At 43.2% G+C, this 22,794-nt stretch overlaps 1 protein-coding gene across 1 annotated transcript in view; it reads left to right on the plus strand.

The window, feature by feature from the left end:
* LOC126199580 (uncharacterized) overlaps positions 1-22,794 on the plus strand; it is a 366,050-nt gene that overhangs the window by 291,773 nt on the left and 51,483 nt on the right. The window contains exons 17-18 of the mRNA XM_049936504.1: positions 3,102-3,192; positions 12,235-12,420. Coding sequence (XP_049792461.1) covers positions 3,102-3,192; positions 12,235-12,420 — 277 coding nt within the window. The remainder of the gene's footprint in view (positions 1-3,101; positions 3,193-12,234; positions 12,421-22,794) is intronic.

Here is a 22,794-nt window from a genome sequence, read left to right on the forward strand (position 1 = left end):
CGAGTGCAATGAACTCTGACACACTCATATGTTTACGGTAAGGGTGAAACTAACAATTAGAGCAGCACAAACTATTTGCAAAATTATAACAGGTACAGAAAAACACTATCACTTTCAGGGCTTACACAAACTGAGTGGTCTTTATACTGTTAATATGCACACAAGAGAGACAAACACTTAGCAAACAAGAGTGTATAACGTTTCACAACTGCAGCTTTCTCACTTTTACTACATCGAAACACAATGTTAACAAAATTGCAAGAAACTGACTCACCTTTTAGGATTTACTACAGATATCAAGGTGATCGTTAGCTAAGCAAAACTTTAGAAGCCTCAGCCCTAAGAACTTTTAATTTTGCATTTGGCAACAGCACTTTAATAAGCAATTTTAATAGTAAAATTATTTTCAGCAAACAACATTTACTTTAACTCACTCTCTTGCCACATTAACTTTAACTTTCGTTTTACTAAGTTCAAGAGGCATTAATTAGCATAACATTGGTCATAAAAGTTCTTTCAGTAGGGACACTCGATGATTACTTTAGTTCAAACGGAAAGGAACCTGAGAGGTGTTATGATGAGGAGAAAATCAAGGTTGGTACATAAATTTAGATATAAATTACCTTATATTTGAGCTCAATAACACATCCATTAAGCTGATCCTTCACTGTACATCATCATAGTATTACGTTACAGTGATTGCGCAACGTGGTGGCAACTGCATGTTGGTAGGTGGATTCGCAGACTGAATTGCTGGACTCTGTCATTTCTTGGTGGCGACGACAGACACAAATTCCAGAATAGTCCCAGCTATTTATCCATCCATCCGAGGCCTTGGAAAATAGCAGGAAAAACCTCTCTCGGAACCAGCACCATATGCGTCTTTTACATGGCAGTGCACGGACTCGTAACTCGTGTCCGACCGCTGGCTCGTCCCCGACTCGTTGCTCGTCTCCGACTGACTATCAGTTCCACACAGTTCCGTTCCCGAGGGGAATCACAACAACTTTTATACACAGAATACTAAGAGCCCTAAGTGAGGATCAGCAATTTACATAACAGTAAACAACCATTTTAAACAAAACAGAACATTTGCACATATAGACATTTCTACAAAAAATTTATTCACACAAAATTACAATTATATATAGTAAGTTTTGTTCCCTCCAAATGGGACAAAGCATTTAAACGAGAGATATGCTACACAGCATACAATCAAATCATGACATCAAAATTTATACAAAGAAAGAAGTATACAATTTTATGTTATCGATTCAAACAAACACATTTACAGAAGCTCAATGATGTAACATTAAATGAAACAAAGGCAAAATAAATCAGTAGAGCATTAGAGCCATGGTGTTACAAACTAAACTGGATCGTCCAAAGTTGAATGATAACTAACAGAAATTCTATACCGGAAATTAACGAGCCACGGGGCGTCGCAGGACACCAGAGAGAGATAATGATAACAGCGTTCCTGGCGGTCAACGTGTGAACTCTTTTGACAGCTACGACGAACATATCAGCTGACGGCTTGTTGACGATGCGTGCCGATGTATGCCGCTACATACTGTATAAAATCGTCTAGTGTACGAAGGAGAATGTTGAAAACTAGCACCACAGAAACTTATTAGCATAGGAGTAATCGCTTTGTACACCACCAAAATGAATTTCGCAGCCTGGAAATATTTTTGCGTAACAGAGCCATAGCAGCAGCAGTGAAATCTCAATGCTTGGGTACGTAGGTTCACTTAGGAATCAGGACAACCTAGATAGCCCTCAATTGTTCTTAGGAGCTTCTTTTCAGTGATCTGGGCTGCAATGGGGAAAGGGTGTGGAGCGGAGAAGAGCCTGGGATTAGCAAGAAAGCGTTTCACTGTGTCCTTTACAATATTCCAACCACTGTGTCGCTTCGAATTTGTAGCGACAGGAAGCGTTCTACAAGAACGACCGGCAACGGCAAACGCCAAGACCACTTTTGAATTGCCTGAGATTGCTTGCACTAGCTCTGTATGGCTCCAGCATGTATTATCTCCGCTGTTTGCATCATGGCACATGGAGGTCGCGAAAGGACCCAACTAGCTCTTCGCCAATGAGTGGAAGCCAAATTGCAGTACAGCTATGCAAATGGAAACCTTATGCGCCAGTGGACAGAAACAGTATTATTAACTGAAGCAGTGATGACCACTCTGTTGCCATATTTCGTAGTTGGCGCTTTATTTTTCTTTTTTTGCTAGTTTTCTCCTCCAGTCCTTAACGCTTCAAAACTTACACCGGATTACTGTCACATGACGCACGACTACCCAAAACGTAATTACCTACTCACATCTATAATAAAAGATGGTTAACAGTTCCTATGGTCGTTTTTGCCAGCCATATACCAATTATTGCCAGGCGGTGCGCGTTCGTCACAGCTTCGGGGTATATTGCCCTTCCAAACTGTACGTGACCGGCACTTCTTGCTACTGCGATTTATATATTACGAAAGACAAAAACGATTAAGATTCCCGCTTTGCATGAAGCCAGTGTAACTTGGAAGACGGAAATGAGTGTGTGTGTGTGGGGGGGGGGGAGTTTATCTTGGCACTTAAAGTAACTTATCCACAGCGCTTTAAGTATGAGGAAATTTATGAAGTGGTTTGTTTCTCGCACTGAAGTGGGTGACGTGTTCCTCAAATCGCGAAACAGCAGCCCTACTGCAGCACCGAAAGTCCCGTGATTAATGAAAGAAAGATTGTGGTGACCAAGCCGACGGTAGATAGGAGACTGATTTACTTTTTGTGTGAAGCCAATTCAGGTCGTTACATGCAACGTTCTTCATGCAATACCGACATGTGGGAGATGATTCTAAACTACATTAGGGTTACGCGATTACAAATTAAATTTAAAATAACGGGGAATTAAAACAAATTTTTCCGAAATGGGACTCTGAGATTTAGTTCCATGATGTACGGAGTGTGCTGGAAATAGAAAGTAATGATTGTTGTTATACGACCAGCTTTGAGTATTTATTCGTGCCTTGCTTTCAGTGTAAAACTCTCAGTGATAGATTACAACGTTGGAGTGGGCTAAGGGCACTGGATTCCCTGTTGTTTCAGGTTGTCATGGCTAGCAGTGATCTTATTACTAAAGCTGACCTCTACGCATTCCTGCACCCCTGGCTGAGAGAAGGTCTTCTCACGAGCACAGGTGAGTACTGGAAACTTCTAGTATGTACACTCCTGGAAATTGAAATAAGAACACCGTGAATTCATTGTCCCAGGAAGGGGAAACTTTATTGACACATTCCTGGGGTCAGATACATCACATGATCACACTGACAGAACCACAGGCACATAGACACAGGCAACAGAGCATGCACAATGTCGGCACTAGTACAGTGTATATCCACCTTTCGCAGCAATGCAGGCTGCTATTCTCCCATGGAGACGATCGTAGACATGCTGAATGTAGTCCTGTGGAACGGCTTGCCATGCCATTTCCACCTGGCGACTCAGTTGGACCAGCGTTCGTGCTGGACGTGCAGACCGCGTGAGACGACGCTTCATCCAGTCCCAAACATGCTCAATGGGGGACAGATCCGGAGATCTTGCTGGCCAGGGTAGTTGACTTACACCTTCTAGAGCACGTTGGGTGGCACGGGATACATGCGGACGTGCATTGTCCTGTTGGAACAGCAAGTTCCCTTGCCGGTCTAGGAATGGTAGAACGATGGGTTCGATGACGGTTTGGATGTACCGTGCACTATTCAGTGTCCCCTCGACGATCACCAGTGGTGTACGGCCAGTGTAGGAGATCGCTCCCCACACCATGATGCCGGGTGTTGGCCCTGTGTGCCTCGGTCGTATGCAGTCCTGATTGTGGCGCTCACCTGCACGGCGCCAAACACGCATACGACCATCATTGGCACCAAGGCAGAAGCGACTCTCATCCCTGAAGACGACACGTCTCCATTCGTCCCTCCATTCACGCCTGTCGCGACACCACTGGAGGCGGGCTGCACGATGTTGGGGCGTGAGCGGAAGACGGCCTAACGGTGTGCGGGACCGTAGCCCAGCTTCATGGAGACGGTTGCGAATGGTCCTCGCCGATACCCCAGGAGCAACAGTGTCCCTAATTCGCTGGGAAGTGGCGGTGCGGTCCCCTACGGCACTGCGTAGGATCCTACGGTCTTGGCGTGCATCCGTGCGTCGCTGCGGTCCGGTCCCAGGTCGACGGGCACGTGCACCTTCCGCCGACCACTGGCGACAACATCGATGTACTGTGGAGGCCTCACGCCCCACGTGTTGAGCAATTCGGCGGTACGTCCACCCGGCCTCCCGCATGCCCACTATACGCCCTCGCTAAAGTCCGTCAACTGCACATACGGTTCACGTCCACGCTGTCGCGGCATGCTACCAGTGTTAAAGACTGCGATGGAGCTCCGTATGCCACGGCAAACTGGCTGACACTGACGGCGGCGGTGCACAAATGCTGCGCAGCTAGCGCCATTCGACGGCCAACACCGCGGTTCCTGGTGTGTCCGCTGTGCCGTGCGTGTGATCATTGCTTGTACAGCCCTCTCGCAGTGTCCGGAGCAAGTATGGTGGGTCTGACACACCGGTGTCAATGTGTTCTTTTTTCCATTTCCAGGAGTGTACATTAACGTCATAGGCGGAGAGAGATACGGTTGCGTATGTGGTCGGCAGAATATTATCGCCAGGTTATTACTAACAGTGCCATTATATCTTTCTTTGTTCTAATCATCTACTTTTCGACTGCTTTGTTAGCCTTCTCCATTTTTAAGTACTCTGGGCAAGTTAGTTCACATGTTAATTCAGTCTGTATCGAACTAAACATTCCTTTTTAAATATTTTCATATTTGTGCTTCTTTGGGTACTCCTGAAGCAGAAAGAAAGAACATTCCATGGATGTATTGCCGTCATTCGGTTTTCAAAGGGCACAGTACCTATCATCTCATAATTAGGTGCTCTGTCGGCTGTGGCGGATACAGAAGAACCTCAAGGAGGGGGCGCTAAAGCTGTCTTGAGCTACCTTCACTTTTACCGTAATACAAAATAATCAAGTCACACGCTAAGTTTATGAAAGTTTTATTTAAACTGATTATACACATACAGGGTCGTCCATTGATAGTGACCGGGCCAAATATATCACAAATTAAGCATCAAACGAAAAAACTACAAAGAACGAAACGTGTCTAGCTTGAAGGGGGAAACCAGATGGCGCTATGGTTGGCCCGCTAGATGGCGCTGCGTTTTTTTAAACAGGAAACCCCATTTATTATTACATATTCTTGTAGTACGTAAACAAATATGAATGTTTTAGTGGGACCACTATTTGCGCTTTGTGATAGATGGCACTGTAACAGTCACAAACGTGTAAGTACGTGGTATCACGTAACATTCCGCCAGTGCGGACGGTATTTGCTTCGTGATACATTACCCGTTTTAGGATGGACCGTTTACAAATTGCAGAAAAGGTCGGTATCGTGTTGATGTATGGCTATTGTGATCAAAATGACCAACGGGCGTGTGCTATGTATGCTGCTCGGTATCCTGGACGACATCATCCAACTGTCCGGACCGTTCGCGGGATAGTTACGTTATTTAAGGAAACAGGAAGTGTTCAGCCACATGTGAAACGTCACCCAAGTAGGTGTTTTAGCTGCTGAAGCGGCTAATCCGCACATCAGTAGCAGACAAATTGTGCGAGAATCGGGAATCTCAAAAGCGTCGGTGTTGAGAATGCTACATCAACATCGATTGCACCCGTACTATATTTCTATGCACCAGGAATTGTATGGCGACGACTTTGAACGTCGTGTACAGTTCTGCCACTGGGCACAAGAGAAAGTACGGGACGATGACAGATATTTTGCACGCGTTCTATTTAGCGACGAAGTGTCATTTACCAACATCGGTGACGTAAACCGGCATAATATGCTCTATTGTGCGACGGAGAATCGACGATGGCTGCGACAAGTGGAACATCAGCGACCTTGGCGGGTTAATGTAAGGTGCGGCATTGTGGGAGGAAGGATAATTGGCCCCCATTTTATCGATGGCTATCTAAATGGTGCAATGTATGCTGATTTCCTACGTAATGTTCTACCGATGTTACTACAAGATGTTTCACTGCATGACAGAATGGCGATGTACTTCCAACATGATGGATGTCCGGCAAGCCGGCCGAAGTGGCCGTGCGGTTCTAGGCGCTGCAGTCTGGAACCGCGAGACCGCTACGGTCGCAGGTTCGAATCCTGCCTCGGGCATGGATGTGTGTGATGTCCTTAGGTTAGTTAGGTTTAACTAGTTCTAAGTTCTAGTGGACTAATGACTTCAGAAGTTGAGTCCCATAGTGCTCAGAGCCATTTGAACCATTTGGTGTCCGGCACAAAGCTCGCGTGCGCTTGAAGCGGTATTGAACAGCATATTTGATGAAATGTGGATTGGTCGTCGAAGCACGTTCACCGGATCTGACGTCCCCGGATTTCTTTCTGCGGGGAAAGTTGGATATTTGCTAGCGTGATCCACCTACAACGCCTGACAACATTCGTCAGCGCATTGTCAAAGCATGTGCGAACATTACGGAAGGCGAACCACTCGCTGTTGAGAGAATGTCGTTACACGTATTGCCTAATGCATTGAGGTTGACGGACATTATTTTGAGCATTTATTGCATTAATGTGGTATTTACAGGTGATCACGCTGTAACAGCATGCGTTCTCAGAAATGATAAGTTCACAAAGGTACAAGTATCACATTGGAACAACGGAAATAAAATGTTCAAACGTACCTACGTTCTGTATTTTACTTTTAAAAACCTAGCTGTTACCAACTGCTCGTCTAAAATTGTGAGCCATATGTTTGTGATTATTACAGCGCCATCTGTCACAAAGCGAAAAAAGTGGTACTACTAAAACATTCATGTTTCTTTACGTACTACAGCGATATGTAATAAAAAATGGGGGTTCCTTTTTTTTAAAAAAAAGCTGTTGATATCTGTTTGACCTATGGCAGCGCCATCTAGCGGGCCAACCATAGCGCCATCTGGTTTCCCCCTTCAAGCTAGACCAGTTTCTTTCTTTTGAGTTTTTTCGTTTGACGCTTATTTCGTGAGATATTTCGCCCAGTCACGATCAATGGACCACCCTGTATACAAGACAATGCCATCTTATGACAGGAAAAAGTTACATTTGTTGTTATCTTCCTTAAATGATGAACTCTGTGCGCTTTTCTTCTACTCGATAACTCGATTCAGTCGAGTAGAGTGACGAAAACAACGAACGAATTGCGTGCGGGCTGACTGGAGGGGGCGGCGCGGGTGGCAATGCGGGCGGTCCCGCAAGGGGGAGGTGGGCACCGAGGGGGGGGGGGGGGGGGGAAGCGCCCCATGCGCCCCTCATGTGTATTCACCAATGCCTGACGGGCTGCCTCCTGAGAGCGTATGTGTGACTTAATGTCCGCTCCCATTGCGTCTCTGGGGTGGAATTCCATACGCCCAAAGGCGGCCGCCGGTGGAGTCAATGGCGGTGTTTACAAAGGCGATCATAGAGGCGATATAACGTCGGCGGTATAGCTGTTGGCGCTCCACCCACTTCTTAGGTCAACTCATTGTGTTTGCTGAATATGTTACTCTGCACCTTAATCACGCAGAGAGCGGATTCCCAGACCTTGCTGAGAACGTAACTGCAGTCATTGCTTATCAGTTGGTGCTTGGTCCGTAACTGGATGGCTGCTTTTACGATAGCCTCAAAATGTAGATATATGTCCCAAAATCCTTTTACGGTTGTATTCCACAGAACGACGTGACACTATACTCTTAGACACGGAGTGCAGGCAATATACAGGTGGATTATTCTTTCATTGCTGTATTTCTTCATACCAGAATTTTCTACGGACCCAAATCCTTTGCCCCTTATGTTATAGATTAAGTCGTAAAAATCTTTTTCTTCTTGTAAGAGGCCTCTAACATGGAAGTCGCTGTGATGGAAGGCCGTCAGTGGCGAGTCAAAGTAATGATCCTGGCACCGGGTTAAACCTGGTAGTCGACTACGCTCGTGCTGCCGTGGAGTTATTTCCTTACTTGTGAAACATCCACAGCCCTGAAACGACACTACAGATAAACTTTGGCTTTCAATTCCACCTTCTGATGACGCTGTCTAGCATACAAAATAATGTACAAGCAGTTCAGTTATGTGAATGATCAACGGCACTAGAATGGAGAAAACATTGGAAACTACCGCATTAAGGACACATAACGTGTATCCCCAGGACGTGTGGTCTGTAACTGAAAACATTTCGTAATGATCTCTCCTTTGGCTAAAAATCCCGGATTAGTCCCCCAATCGGATCTCCGGGGTGGGGAGGAGTGCCAAAGGGGCGGTGGCCATGAGGAAAAGATGGAACAATCAAAGCAGAGATAACATTCTACAAGTCACAGCTTCGAAGGTCGGAAGTTTGAATGTAGTACTTAAGCTAAAAAATTCGAAAAGTGAAACACAGAGGCTCATTTTAGATATAGTGAGTTTCAGCAAAATGAAACAGAAAGAAGATACCGTCAGACGAATGTGGGGTAGTATCAACAGCACCAAAAAATGGTATAACGGGAGTAGGATTCATTATAAATAAGAGAGTAGGCCATAGAGTGAGCTACTGTGAACAGTTCCGTGATAGGGTTGTTCTCATCAGATTCGATAGCAAGCGAACGCCGGCAACAATAACTCAGATATATGTGCCGACGTCGCAAACAGAAGACGAAGAGGCAGATGAATTATGAGGATACTGAACGCATAATTTCGTGCGTAAAAGAGACGAAAATCTAATAGTCATGGGGGAGTGGAATGCGGTTATACGGGAAGGGGTAGAAGAAAGGATTACTGGACAATATGAGTTTGGCAGTGGGAATGAGAGAGGAGGGGGAATGAGTTCTTCAATGAATTTCAGACGGTAATAGTTAATACTCTATTCAAGAATCACAAGAGGAGGAAGTATACATGGAAATGACTGGAGATACATGAAGATTCCAACTGGAATACCTCATGGTCAGACAGAGATTCCGAAATCAGATATTGGATTTTAAGGGGTACTCAGGAGCACATATAGATTCAGATTACTTTTTCTTAGTTATAGAGAGTAGACTGAAGTATAAGAGAATCGTCTGCAAGAATTAAGTGGAACGAAACGGGATACTGAAGTACTAAGAAATGATGAGGCGCGACTGAAGTGCGCCAAGAATGTGGATACTGTGATAAGGAATTCCAGAATAGAGATGGGGCCCCTCCATGCCCGCACCAACGTGGTGGCCAGACCAAACGTTCTACTGCCACCTCCGTCAACATGTTAGTTATCTAATAGGTGGATCACAGGATGCTGGGCTGTGATGTTATCCGTGCGTCTGGGCAAGTCTACGCATTAACACGGGCCATCAGGTAATAGATAGTGGACGAAACGCGAGTGAGGGTAGCAATCTGAAGAGAGTAGGCAATTCAGTTAAAGAGGACTGTACATCTCTGGAAATAGCAGCCATGGATAATGGACAGTCAAACGTAGGTACAAGGAAGGTAACTGCGAAGAAACCTGGGTAACAGAAAAAATACTTCAATTCATCGTCGAAAAAAGAAAGTACAAAAATATTCAGGTGAAGACGGGAATACAACAGTATAATCCTTAGGAATGAAACAAATGGACAGTGCAGGAAAGACAAGGTAAAACAGCTGCAGACCTGAAGAAATAGACGAAGAAATGATCGTAGGGAGGAGTGACTCAGTATATAGGAAAGTCAAAGCATCCTTCGTTGTAGTTAAAAGCAGTATGACAACATTAAGAGTGCAATGGGAATTCCACTGCTAAACACAGAGGTGATCATGAATAAGTGGAAAGAGTACATTGAAAGCATCTACCAGGCGGAGGAATTGTCTGATGACGTGATAGAAGAAGAAATTGGAGGTGATTTGAAAGACACAAGGGATCCAGTATTAAAGTCAGAATTTGGAAAAGCTCTGGAGGATTTGAAATCGAATAAGGCAGAAGGGATTGATAACATTCCACTGGAATTTCTAAAATCATTGGTAGAAGTGGCAAGCAAACGACTGCTCACGTTGGTGTGTAGAATGTACACTATGTGATCAAAAGTATCCTGACAGCTGGCTGAAAGTGACTTAACAAGTTCGTGGCGCCCTCCATCGATAATGCTGGAATTCAGTATGGTGTTGGCCCACCTTTAGCCTTGATGACAGTTTCCACTCTCTCAGGGATGCGTTCAATCAGGTGCTGGAAGGTTTGTTGAGGAATTGCAGCTTATTCTTCAAGGGGTGCTGCACTGAGGAGAGTTATCGATGTCGGTCGGTGAGGCCTGGCACGATGTCGACGTTCCATAACACCACTGCCTCCGAATTTTACTGTTGGCACTACACACGCTGGCAGATGATGTTCACCGGGCATTCGCCATACCCACACGCTGATATCGGATTGCCACATTGTGTACCGAGATTCGTCACTCCACACAACGTTTTTCCACTGTTCACTCGTCCAATGTTTACGCTCCTTACACCAAACGAGGCGTCGGTTGGCATTTACCGGCGTGGTGTGTGGCTTATGAGCAGCCGGTAGACCATGAAATCTAAGTTTTCTCAACTCCCTCCGAACTGTCATGGTACGTGCAGTGGATCCTGATGCAGTTTGGAATTCCTGTGTGATGGTCAGGATAGATGTCTGCCTATTACACATTAAGATCCTGTTCAACTGTCAGTCAAAAGACGAGGTCGGCCTGTACGCTTTTGTGCTGCACGTATCCCTTCACGTTTCCACTTAACTCTCACATTGGAGACAATGAACCTATGGATGTTTAGGAGTGTAGAAATCTCGCGTACAGACGTATGACACAAGTGACACTCAATCACCTGACCACGTTCGAAGTCCGTGAGTTCCGCGGAGCACCCCATTCTCCTCTCTCACGATGTCTAATGACTACTGAGGTCGCTGATAGGGATACCTGGCAGTCGGTGGCAGCACAATACACCTAATATGAAAATTGTATGTTTTTAGGGGTGTCTGGATACTGTTGATCACATAGTGTATGAGTCTGGCGATATACCATCAGACTTTCGGAAAAATATCATCCACACGATTCCGAAGGTAGCAAAGGGAAATAAGTGCGCGAACTATCGCAGAATGACCTTAACAGCTTATGCAACCAAGCTGCTGATAGGGAAAATGTACAAAAGAATGGAAAAGAAAACTGAGAATTTTTGAGAAGACGTTCAGTTATAATGTTAAGCTTGATAATTGGTGATGAACCTAATAAAAGTCGAGAATGGCTCATAGGATTTGCCAAGCTGGAAAAAGCGTTCTGCAATGAAAAATGGTACAATGTCGTCGAAATTCTGGGAAAAATGGGAGTTAGTTACAAGGAAAGAAGGGTGATATATAATATGGACAATCGAGAGTGAACAATAAGAGTGGAAGACGAAGAACGAGGTATTCAGATTAAAAATCATTGTATGGTATTGACTCACTGCAGTGGACAAACGGGAGCAGAAGAGAATCGAAGCATTTGAGATATGGAAGAACGCTGAAAATAGGTGGACTGTTAAGATAAGGAATGAGGAGGTTCTCTGCAGGATCGGCGAAGTAAGGAACACAGGGAAAGCACTGACAGGTACAAGGGACAGAATGTTAAGACATGTTCAAATTCAAATGCCTATGAGCACTATGGGACTTAACTTCTGAGGTCATCAGTCCCCTAGAACTTACAACTACTTAAACGTAACTAACCTCTGGACATCACACACATCCATTCCAGAGGTAGGATTCGAACTTGCGACCGTAGCGTTCGCGCGGTTCCATACTGTAGTGCCTAGAACCGCTCGGTCACTCCGGCCGGCTGTTAAGACATGTATTAAGACATCAGAGAATAAACTTCATGTAACTATAAAGAGCTGTAGAAGAAAAACTTGTAGCGGAAGACAGACTGGAATATATATAACAAATAATAGAGGTCGTAAAAGTTCTGTCATATCTGATATCATCAAATGTGCTTTCTAGCATTGTTTTGTTTCTCTTCGAGCATAAGTGTTTTCTGTTTTTTGGCTACAAACTTCAGCTTTAAGAACTTTAATTGAAATTTGTTGTGACTTGTTCAAACGATATTTGAGATATTTAGGAAGACATAATCTTCCCTATGACACAAATAATGTATCGTCTATTTGCTGTAATAGTTCTTATATTCCAGGAACAAAGTGGCATTCACATCGAAAGATGATTACGCCCGCCTTCCACTTTACCATTCTCGATAATTTCATTGAAGTGTTTGTGGAGAAGGCAGAAGTATTGGTAAAGCTTCTGACGTCGAAAGCCGATGGGCAAGCCTTCAACATTTATCCGCACATCACACGCTGTACCCTCGATATCATATGCGGTAAGTTATCGTGGAAAATAAGATACAGAGAATTGAAATGAACGAACTGCACTATAATAACACCACACTTGCTTATCTTACAATTACTTTATTTTAGTAGTTAATACAAAGCACATTTGTGAGTGTAAATATGAGCTGAGTTTACTACATCGTTTTGGTGATACGTAACTCTTAATCGACAGTATGGTACATAAATTACTTCCAATTACATCTATAACTGAGATAAGCAAACCGAAAGATATTTCACAAGTCACCGTTGCAACTAACACTTATTTGTGAAGTTAGGTGTGTTATGGATTTACTCTGACTTTGGAATCAGAAATTAAAATACTCATCTGACAGTAAGACTGTTAAAAATGTATTTTTTGTACGTTGTTATTCTCATTATTTGTTCCATTAGAGTCATGCTTAGAACGATGGATGAGCTGTGATATTTACAGCAACAGATATGGACCACAACAATTGTTCATTCACAGTGTGATCTAAAGAACATTATTCTCGAAGTTAACCGTCCTCTCTTTTGAGTGGCTGGTATATAACGGAGCGCACTGCCCTTCTCGCTTGTTTGTACCGCTATTGGTAGGCGTAGATAAAAATTTCGATGTAGTTGGTTGGAATAGTATGATTAAAATGGTCGCAGACTGCTGGCTCTATATTTATCCTTGCCATTAACTGCCAATACTACCATGCAACAAAAGTTCATCTTGATAGGAAAAGAAGTACTCATCCTGTAAAACAATAAGTACTCAAACTCATATGTTTTATATCTCACCCTTTAATGATGGAAACATTTATTAGTATCTTTCTCAGAGCACAAATGTTGCTACAGTATTGAGATCAGACATAATGGTGATCTCAACGTTGAAAGTCTGAAAGTGCTCTTTCATCAAGATAATGCACCATCTCACACGTCAACTATAACAATGGGGAAAATGCATGAATTTAGCTCTTCCTTTTTGCTCTGCCATAGTGGAGTGAGTAAATCCTAATACATGCATTAAAACAGATAATGGATTCAAAACAAAAGACGGGCAGCAGAGAGAACAGTATGCATCATGCGCTTTTGTCACATAGACTGTTACCTACTTTGACGAACAGAAAACTCATAGTACGACTTGATATACCATAGATCAGTGTTATCCGTATAAAGTACTGCTCAAAATGCCGAAAAGTCCATTGTAGCGTGTAAACTCACTCCCTCCATTTTTTTCTCATGTTGCTTTGCAGTAACTTCGTTGGTGTCGATGGTGCATGGGTAAGGAATGGTCAACAGAAAGATCTCGCCTCGTTGCAAAACCTGATAATGTTGACCAACGATAACTTGTCTCCTTATGAATGTTTACGTACCAGAAATTTCAGTAGAGAAATGTTGCTTTCTAAGGATAACAGTTGATACCATTTTCCTTCATTCATTGATATCGCATGTGACACGCTTCTTAACAGTACCTAGATCCAATCATTCTTGTTTTAACAATGAAGTTTATTCCACTTTGACATTATGTTTACTATTGATGTATTTCTTACCGATATCGCAGGTCCAGCCTGTTGCCTGTGCTTTGGCGCGCATATGATTGATTTGTTCTGCTCGTATATTAAGAATCTGTCCAGGGTACATTTATCCCCTAATTCCTCTTGCTCTCGTTTACACTCTTCGCATCATAACAGATACTTAAAAAAATGGCTCTGAGCACTATGGGACTCAACTGCTGTGGTTATCAGTCCCCTAGAACTTAGAACTACTTAAACCTAACTAACCTAAGGACATCACACACATCCATGCCCGAGGCAGGATTCGAACCTGCGACCGTAGCAGTCCCACGGTTCCGGACTGCGCGCCTAGAACCGCGAGACCACCGCAGCTGGCTAACAGATACTTATACAGATATTGTAATTTGAGACAGAAAAAGGTGGGTGAGGAAACAAGTCAAAGCTAAATTCATGCATTTTCCCCATTGTTATAGTTGACGTGTGAGATGGTGCATTATCTTGATGAAAGAGCACTTTTTCCGTACCAATCTTGATGTCTTTCCAACAAACACAAGTTTCAAATGATCCTTCAATGAAGCATTATATGGTTCAGTTATGGTTCCGCCTTTTTCCAAGTAATTTATAAGGATTATTCCATGGGAACCCAAAAAACAGTGGGCGTCACCTAACCAGCACACAAAATGATCTTCGCCTTCTTTGGTGAACTTTCACCAGCCTCTGTTTTGACTACCGTTTTGACGCTAGTGTGTAATATTGGTCTCAACAGTCACAGATTGATGCAAAAAGTCTTTCGGATTGCGATTAAACGTCGCCAGACATTGTGTTGAAACGTTGTGCCAGATGCGCTTTCCCTCGAATCTGGTTAACTGCGGCACTCACCTCGCCCACAGCTTCTTCACACCCTGTTCTTCATGCAGGACATTGTGCACTCGCTCAGGTTCTGTCTACAATTTCAGTAATCTGTCGAATTTTTATTCGGCGGTGTTGCATTACCGTAGCATGGATTTTGTCAGTGTTTACCATTGTGGTTACATCAAATGGACGGCCAGAGTGCGCTTCGTCGTCAGTGCTTGTCTGACAACAATTTCATTAATCTGAAAGTAAATGGTCTTCAGTGATGGTGCAGATTCCGCGTGAACTTCATCCAGTTCTCTTTTAATTTGAGAAACAGCCCAAGCCTTCAGATAGAAATGTTTAATAGCAGCACAAAAGTCGATTTTCTCCATTTTCAGTGACAGTCAGCACACTGACCAATACAGTTTGTTGTTAACAATGAACGGCACGCTGTGCTGCAAAGCGCAGTGGGCTGGTGAACTGTCATGGTGGCGGCTGGCCTGCTATAACACAATAGCCCGCTGTCTGTGGCGCGGCGGGCTGCACTGCTGCTGTGCCACCTAACAACAAAGCCCCACTGTGACACCTCACACTCCAGGCGACGCTGCTGCTAGCGACAACCCTGCCTTTCAACAAACCGTTGTGTTAACGCCGCTTTGGAATCTGATAAATACCAGGTGCTAAACGACGTTATGCCGATGACCTGATAATAAATGAAATTCTTCTTCTTCTTTTGCTTAGGCCTTTGTTCCGCAGTTTTTGCAGGGTTCGCGTCGTTACAATCGGATTTGGCAAGGTTAATTTGAAGGGATGGCCGACGCCCTTCCTGCTGCCACCCTCTACCCCGCGCGACGGAATCAGTGTACCCCAGCTGTCTGCGTCTAGTGTAAATCAAGAGATTGTGCGAACGTGTTTCAAATGTCTGCAAGGCGTGCAACTGAGACGGGATGTGGGGATCAACCCGTTATTCATATAGTGGGATGTGGAAAACGGCCTAAAAACCACATCCAGGGTGGCCGGCACATCGGCCCTCGCCGTTAATCCACCAGGCAGATTCGATTAAAAGAAGGCGCGCCTACCCGAATCCAGGAAGCAGTGCATTAGCGCTCTCGGCTAACCTGTTGGGTCAGAAAATAAATTCAATTACTGAGAGATAATTCGCTATCATCCTGGAAACAAAGCGCAAGCTTCTAAATTTTTTAGCTACAGCAGACGTGGAATAAGAGATGTTATACATTAAATTGTACCAAACATTTACTTACACTGATCCAGTTTCACTCTCGCAACATTTCCATAACAGACAAAAATTTCAAAATACTTTATATACAGTTAGTATTGACCAACAGTTTTGACCAACATAAAACATCATGAATATGACAAATAATTTTTTATAGCCCACTGCTGCCTATAAATTGGATTTTATCTTTGCTATTGAAAATAGTATGCTGTGGAATTCCCCACACTGTAAGAAACCATGTAACTGGCAGATATCAGTGATCTTGTTACACTCTGCTATAACCACCGTAGGTATGGGACTGTACTCCACTTCCTCCAAACACTGTGAGGAAAATATCCATTTTCTTATGCAATATGTGATCAGTGAAGACAGCGCTATAGTCAATGGTTGAGGCGATCAATTTTATTATGTCTTACTCTGTTTTGAAATCTTCTTTGGACATGGGAGCAGATATGAGATGGTGCACCCTTGAGTGGAAAGATACAAGTTTCTGTGTTACTGGGTGTTGTGAGCAAGAAGGTGTTACTGCATCTATAACTATAGTTTTTCTATAAATTTTGAAACTATATGTTTGTGCACTTATGTCAAGTTTATGGATTGGCTGCCAATCTCCATTGTGAGCTGAGTATTCTTAGGTTGACTCTTTAACGTATTGCAAAATGTCTTGAGCTGTCTTGTAGTGCCTATCTATATACACAATACATTATCTACATACCTGAAACAGTATTTTATATTTGCACTCAAAGGTTCTTTGTTCAAAGAAATGTTGTTCCAGATTGTCCATGAATGTTTCAACCGAAAGTGGGCCAAGACTAATGAAGCCATCTAACTGTTTATGCAGAGTCCTTTCGAAGCGGAAATAGTTTTTTGCTAAGCATGTCTGAGTGGCCAGTATCAAGTAAATCATTTTCACAGCATTCACGTTAGAGCTGTATACTAACTCTGTCAGAACATCAACATATTCCCCTAGTCATATCTTGGAAACAAACTACAGTTTCAAAGGATAATAATTCAGCACAGTGTGAGGCAGACCCTTTATCTTAGCCGGCCGCGGTGGTCTCGCAGTTCTAGGCGCGCAGTCCGGAACCGTGCGACTGCTACGGTCGCAGGTTTGAATCCTGCCTCGGGCATGGATGTGTGTGATGTCCTTAGGTTAGTTAGGTTTAAGTAGTTCTAAGTTCTAGGGGACTGATAACCACAGCAGTTGAGTCCCATAGTGCTCAGAGCCATTTGAACCATTTGAACCCTTTATCTTATTTACAAGGTCCGCTGAGTTTAAAATATCATGCTTTGGCTTGATTTTTGTCTTATTTTTAATTGAAATGTCCTATTTACTAGCCAGTTTGTAAGATGGAGCTGTGAAATAAGTTACAACTGGAAAGATGGGCAACTTTTGCTTATGTAGTGTTGGGAGCCCCTAAAGTTCACGAGGCACGTTAGCTATGATTGCTGAGAACAAGTGAAATCAATGCCATTCAACCGAGGAGACAAACAAGACAAATATTTCTAAGTGTAGACGATGTTACAAGTGACATCTAGCGCAGCAAAAAAATATATTTTCGCCGATGTCAGGCCAGATTCCACAGTTTTGTACTGCCATAACTCCATGAATCATAGAACCAATCACTTCACTTTTAGCTCTTAAGTGTTAAAAGAGGAACGAAACACTGAATTCAGTCATCAAAAGTATTCATTTTATGAGGGAGGTGTGTTAAAAGAGTTTAGTCTGTCATTTTCATCGTAAGTTATTTACATCACTAGAAAAGACCTAATAAGAAGGCTTGAGCTCCTGAATGAGAATGGTTCAACAGAAGCATCCATACAATGATCAGTTAAAACATTATGCCCAACTGCTTAATGGCTTGTTGATCCACCTCTGGAATGCAGTACAGCAGCGATATGCAAGGCTCAAATTCGACAAGTCCTTGGTATGTTTTCAGAGCTGTGTGACACCAGATGTCTAAGCACATGTCATGCAGTTATGGGTTTGGTGGTCTGTGGGCGCAGAGCAGGCACCCAGTGGCTTCTCAGATGCGATCAGCCGAATGTGATGCTCAAGACACAATGTGAGCTCACTCTGACGCTCGTCGCACCACATAGCCACGATTTTTGCTTTGTGACATTCACAGTTACGCTGCTGGAAGATATCAGTACTTTGGGAAATATATCAAGTGTAAGAGATGCACATGGTCCACAATAATGTCGAGGTAGCCAACAGCTCTCATGGTTTCGCCAATTATTACCATAACTCCAATGGCAGTCCAGGTGAATATCCCCCATAGCACAACACTATCCCCCTGGTTTGTGTCCTAGGTACGGTGCATGTGTCAGACAACTGATTGCCAGAATGACGGCATATATGGACATAACCATCGACTTCACGTAACAAGAAACACGATCCTACCTTTCAGGCAACATATTTCCATTGACCAAAGATCTAATTTCCACGATCCCGTGGCTACTGCAATCGCAAATCACAATTCCGTTCGGTCAATATGGGAAAGTACAGTGATCATCTGGTGTGGAGCTGCAACTTCAACAACATGCGCTGAACTGTATGCTCTGAAACACTTGTGCCCCTGGATTCGCATTCGGGAGCATGGCGGTTCAATCCCGCGTCCGACCATCCTGATTTAGGTTTCCCGTGATTTCCCTAAATCGCTCCAGGCAAATGCCGGGATGGTTCGGTTCCTTTGAAAGGGCACGGCCGACTTCCTTCTCCGTCCTTCCCTAATCCGATGACACTGATGACCTCGCTGTTTGGTCTCTTCCCCCAAACAACCCAACCCAACTTGTGCCTGCTCCCGCACTGTATATAATTAACAAAAGAAAAATCATTAAACAGAAGATATTTTATTTACAGAACCCGTTTTGGCATCTCATTAATGCCATCTTCAGCGCCATGCGTGTTAAAAATGAGTATACCTGTAGCATACGTCAAGGTATATCAGTAGTTGACAGAAAATGAAGCGTAGGAATAAAAGTCCTTAAAACCGACAGAATGTAACATGCAACACTAAGAAGAGTACCTGGGCACACAAAGTACAATAAAACAGAATATGTGCACATATTGGTCAGCATCTAAACTATTTTAACATAGCAGAGATATAACAAAACTTGACCATTTTACAAACAAAAAACAAAAAAAAAGACAATAAACCAAATCGAATGCACAAACGAATGGAGCTTGACTAGTCTCACTTTTACATATATATAAACAAATTTCCATAACTCACATAGGTGAGAATCCTATAGCTCTTAGGAGAAACTATCATTCAATTGAATAGTCGCGATTTGACGTATGAAGCACACAACAGTGTGCATATCTATCGCCCAAGTAACATTGCCACTAGTGATATACGAGAATTAGTTGTCGGAATATGCGAAACCCTGCGGGCGACAAAGTGATAAACGGTAAGCAAAGAACTTGCGAGGTATACTTATCAAATACATAGAGGGCATAATGTTATACATTAAATTAAAAAATTGTAAGATTGGATTGGTTGGGGGAAGAGACCAAACAGCGAGGTCATCGGTCTCATCGGATTAGGGAAGGAAGTCGGCCGTGCCCTTTCAAAGAAACCATCCCGGCATTTGCCTGGAGCGATTTAGGGAAATCACGGAAAACCTAAATCAGGATGGCCGGACGCGGGATTGAACCGTCGTCCTCCCGAATGCGAGTCCATTGTGCTAACCACTGCGCCACCTCGCTCGGTATGTAAGATATGCCATAGAGTACCTAAAGCATCAATTAATAAGCACACAAATATTATGGTGGAACAAGTAAGGAAATCAAATACCGTATTAACCAAAGGAAATCCCCTGAAAATCTCCTTTAATTTTGTAACTACTGTTCCCTTGAGAATATAAGGTATGACACTGTCGATCTATTTATAGAAAGACAAAACCATCCAAATATGGACTAATACATAGGAAGCTGTTTCACGAAAGGTAGTGTGGGGACAGACAAGGCTAAAATCTGGGTAAGTATGCAAAAAAAAAACAAGAATACAAAGTATAAGCACACTAGTTAAGGAACATACTGGCGCAAAAAGGAACAATATTTATAACTGGAAAAGGAGTGGATAAATTACGTTATACTATGAAATAGAGTAGTACTAAATCAGTGCCTTCTAAATAATGGGGAAAACAAAGTGAATAAAACAACCTATGCAGTTGCATGAGACAGCATATTCCTGGAGGCTCGAGCTAACAGTAAAACTTGTTACCCACAATGCTACCGCGTAACATACTCAAAACTCATAGCTATCATCAGGTCAACATCAATCAAAAATCATTAATCATCAGATTCTGGCATATTGTAAGATCAACATCATAAAATTCCCCATAAGGTGTATGAAGAAGTAAAGATCACATAGTTACAAAGATACTAAACGAACCGAAACCCAACTCATGAGATACTGTACAATCAAAAAAACACCGAAAACACCACGTATGAATCTGGAAATATGTCAATTTTGGTATAAAAACACACCAGGCCAAAAAAGGCATGCAGACAAACTGATTACTACAAATCAAACCATAGGGTAAAAACAACCAGTTCACCATTCTAAATCTCAGAGAGATATCGCTGTTATAAGAAAAATCCCACCTTCGATTTGCACAAGCTTACAAATAACCAAAAGATGGTCAGCAGTAAAAATGTGCGACATACCAATAGTATGGAGTGTTATAACGCGAGAGTCGGACAGTTGTAGGATTATCTATATCTATGAGATGTACAAGTACTCCTAATAAGGGGACCCATCGTATGTCACAGCTGGATGAACCAACACACTGTCACAACAGTAATATGGGTCATGCATGCTAAGAATAGAAGCCAAAAATATTGTTGGCAGAGAATAGTGTAGCGTATCGGAAACATAATGGTCTAAGACATAAGAATTTGGGATAATAAGAAAGTACACAAACATGTGTAAAACGAGGTGACAACTACCAGCCTAAAGAGCACAAAAAAATACAATGCGTTAATATAGTCAAATGAAATCGGTAGTATGATGTCAAGCACAGAAATTTCCCTGGGGGATTTACATAATATAATACTCAGGTAATCAGCTAGATACCACACTCACAGAAAAATTATACCAGGATGAATTTGCTATTGAGCATAGTAAATAGGAGTCGTCAATGGATGTAATAATGGAAGCCCAGCCAGTGATGGCAAGCCCATGTACTCAAACAAAATGGTAAAAGCCATCGCCCCCTATCGAAAGTCAAACCGGTTACGCCAAGCCATTATATGAAAAGTACTTATGTGCAACAAAGTACCCTTGGAATAGTGATAGGAATACCCAACCGACAGATCCAGCTCTGGAGGAACGAAACCACTCTGTAATGTAACAGGATTTGGTCATATGTTAGCAAAAAGATGTGATCGTATAGATATGCACACTACTGTGCACTTCATAAGTCAGATCACAACTTTTGAGTGAGGATAGTTTTTCCTAAGAACTATTATGATTCACATCTACATGAGACATGGAAAATATAGGATTAGACAAACTTTCTTTGTCTGTGTGTCCGATGGTGTATATTGCCTATTTTTTCAGTAATGTTTGGCATGTTCTATTACACCTATGTAATGTCAAAGCAGTTAGTTTCGGCGCTAACCAGTACCTGTGCTAAGCGTGAACAGGCTCTCTCCTTAGCGCTGCATATTGCATTTTGTAGGTTTTAAGATCTTATATTATCACGCTTCATTTTCTGTAATGTCAACTAGCGATATACCATGACATATACTACATGTATACTCGTTGTTTTTAACATGCAAGAGCCTGCAGATGGCATCAACGAGAGCCCGAAACCGGTTTTGTAAACAAAATAGCAACTTCTGAAAACATAAGGCTCTTTGGTGGTTTTTCTTCGGCAAGTATACGATCGGTTGCTGTCCCGTATACACGAAGCATCAAGAAAGCATTGTACTTCGTTGTTCGGTCTGCAGCAGAGCGCCGCCGACCATGTTTTACAGAGCTGGTGAGACTCACAGCGTCCACATCCTGTGTTGAGCTGTGGATGTGTACCACCATGCCACCTACTCGTGGTTTCAGCATCCTTCAACCACTTTCCATAGATGCTCACGACAGTAGCACGCCAACAGCCGACCGGCTACACTGTTTCCGAGATGCTCGCTCCCAGGCGCCTGGCCATAATAACCTGCCTTTCGTCACACTGGCTTCCACAGTAGATTACACAATTTGCAGCCCTTGTAATTGCTATAATTCTTCCCCGTTGGTCTCTACTCTGCTTATGTGCTTTTTTCACCACGTCACGTGACCGCAACACCACTAAGAGGCACTACATCTCGTGGTGGGCTCTCGTGATATTGTTTCGATTCATCAATGTAGGATCAACCCGCCAGGTTAACCGAGAGCGCTAATGCGCTGCTTCCTGGACAAGGGTAGGAGCGCCGGCTCCGGATCGAATCCGCCCAGCCGATTAACGACGACGGCCCGTGTACCGTCCATACTGGATGTGGTTTTTAGACGGTTTTCCACATCCCACTAGGTGAATGCCAGTCTGGTACTCATGTCCCACCTAAGTTAAACGTCTCGCAGACATTTGAAAACGTTCACACTATTTCATGGCTTACACTAGACACAGACTGCTGGGTGCACCACTTCCGTCCCAGAGGGTATGGGGTGGCGACAGGAAGGGTATCTGGCCACCCTTTGACACTAACATTGCCAAATCCATAGTAACAGGGCCGACCGCACGCTGAAATCGGACAAAGGCCCAAGAAAATGATGATGAATGCAGGATCACATACCCAAAATGTTGTTTCTTCACCTCACAAT

This window comes from Schistocerca nitens, chromosome 8, assembly GCF_023898315.1.
Source record: "Schistocerca nitens isolate TAMUIC-IGC-003100 chromosome 8, iqSchNite1.1, whole genome shotgun sequence".
In the NCBI taxonomy this organism is placed as follows: domain Eukaryota; kingdom Metazoa; phylum Arthropoda; class Insecta; order Orthoptera; family Acrididae; genus Schistocerca; species Schistocerca nitens.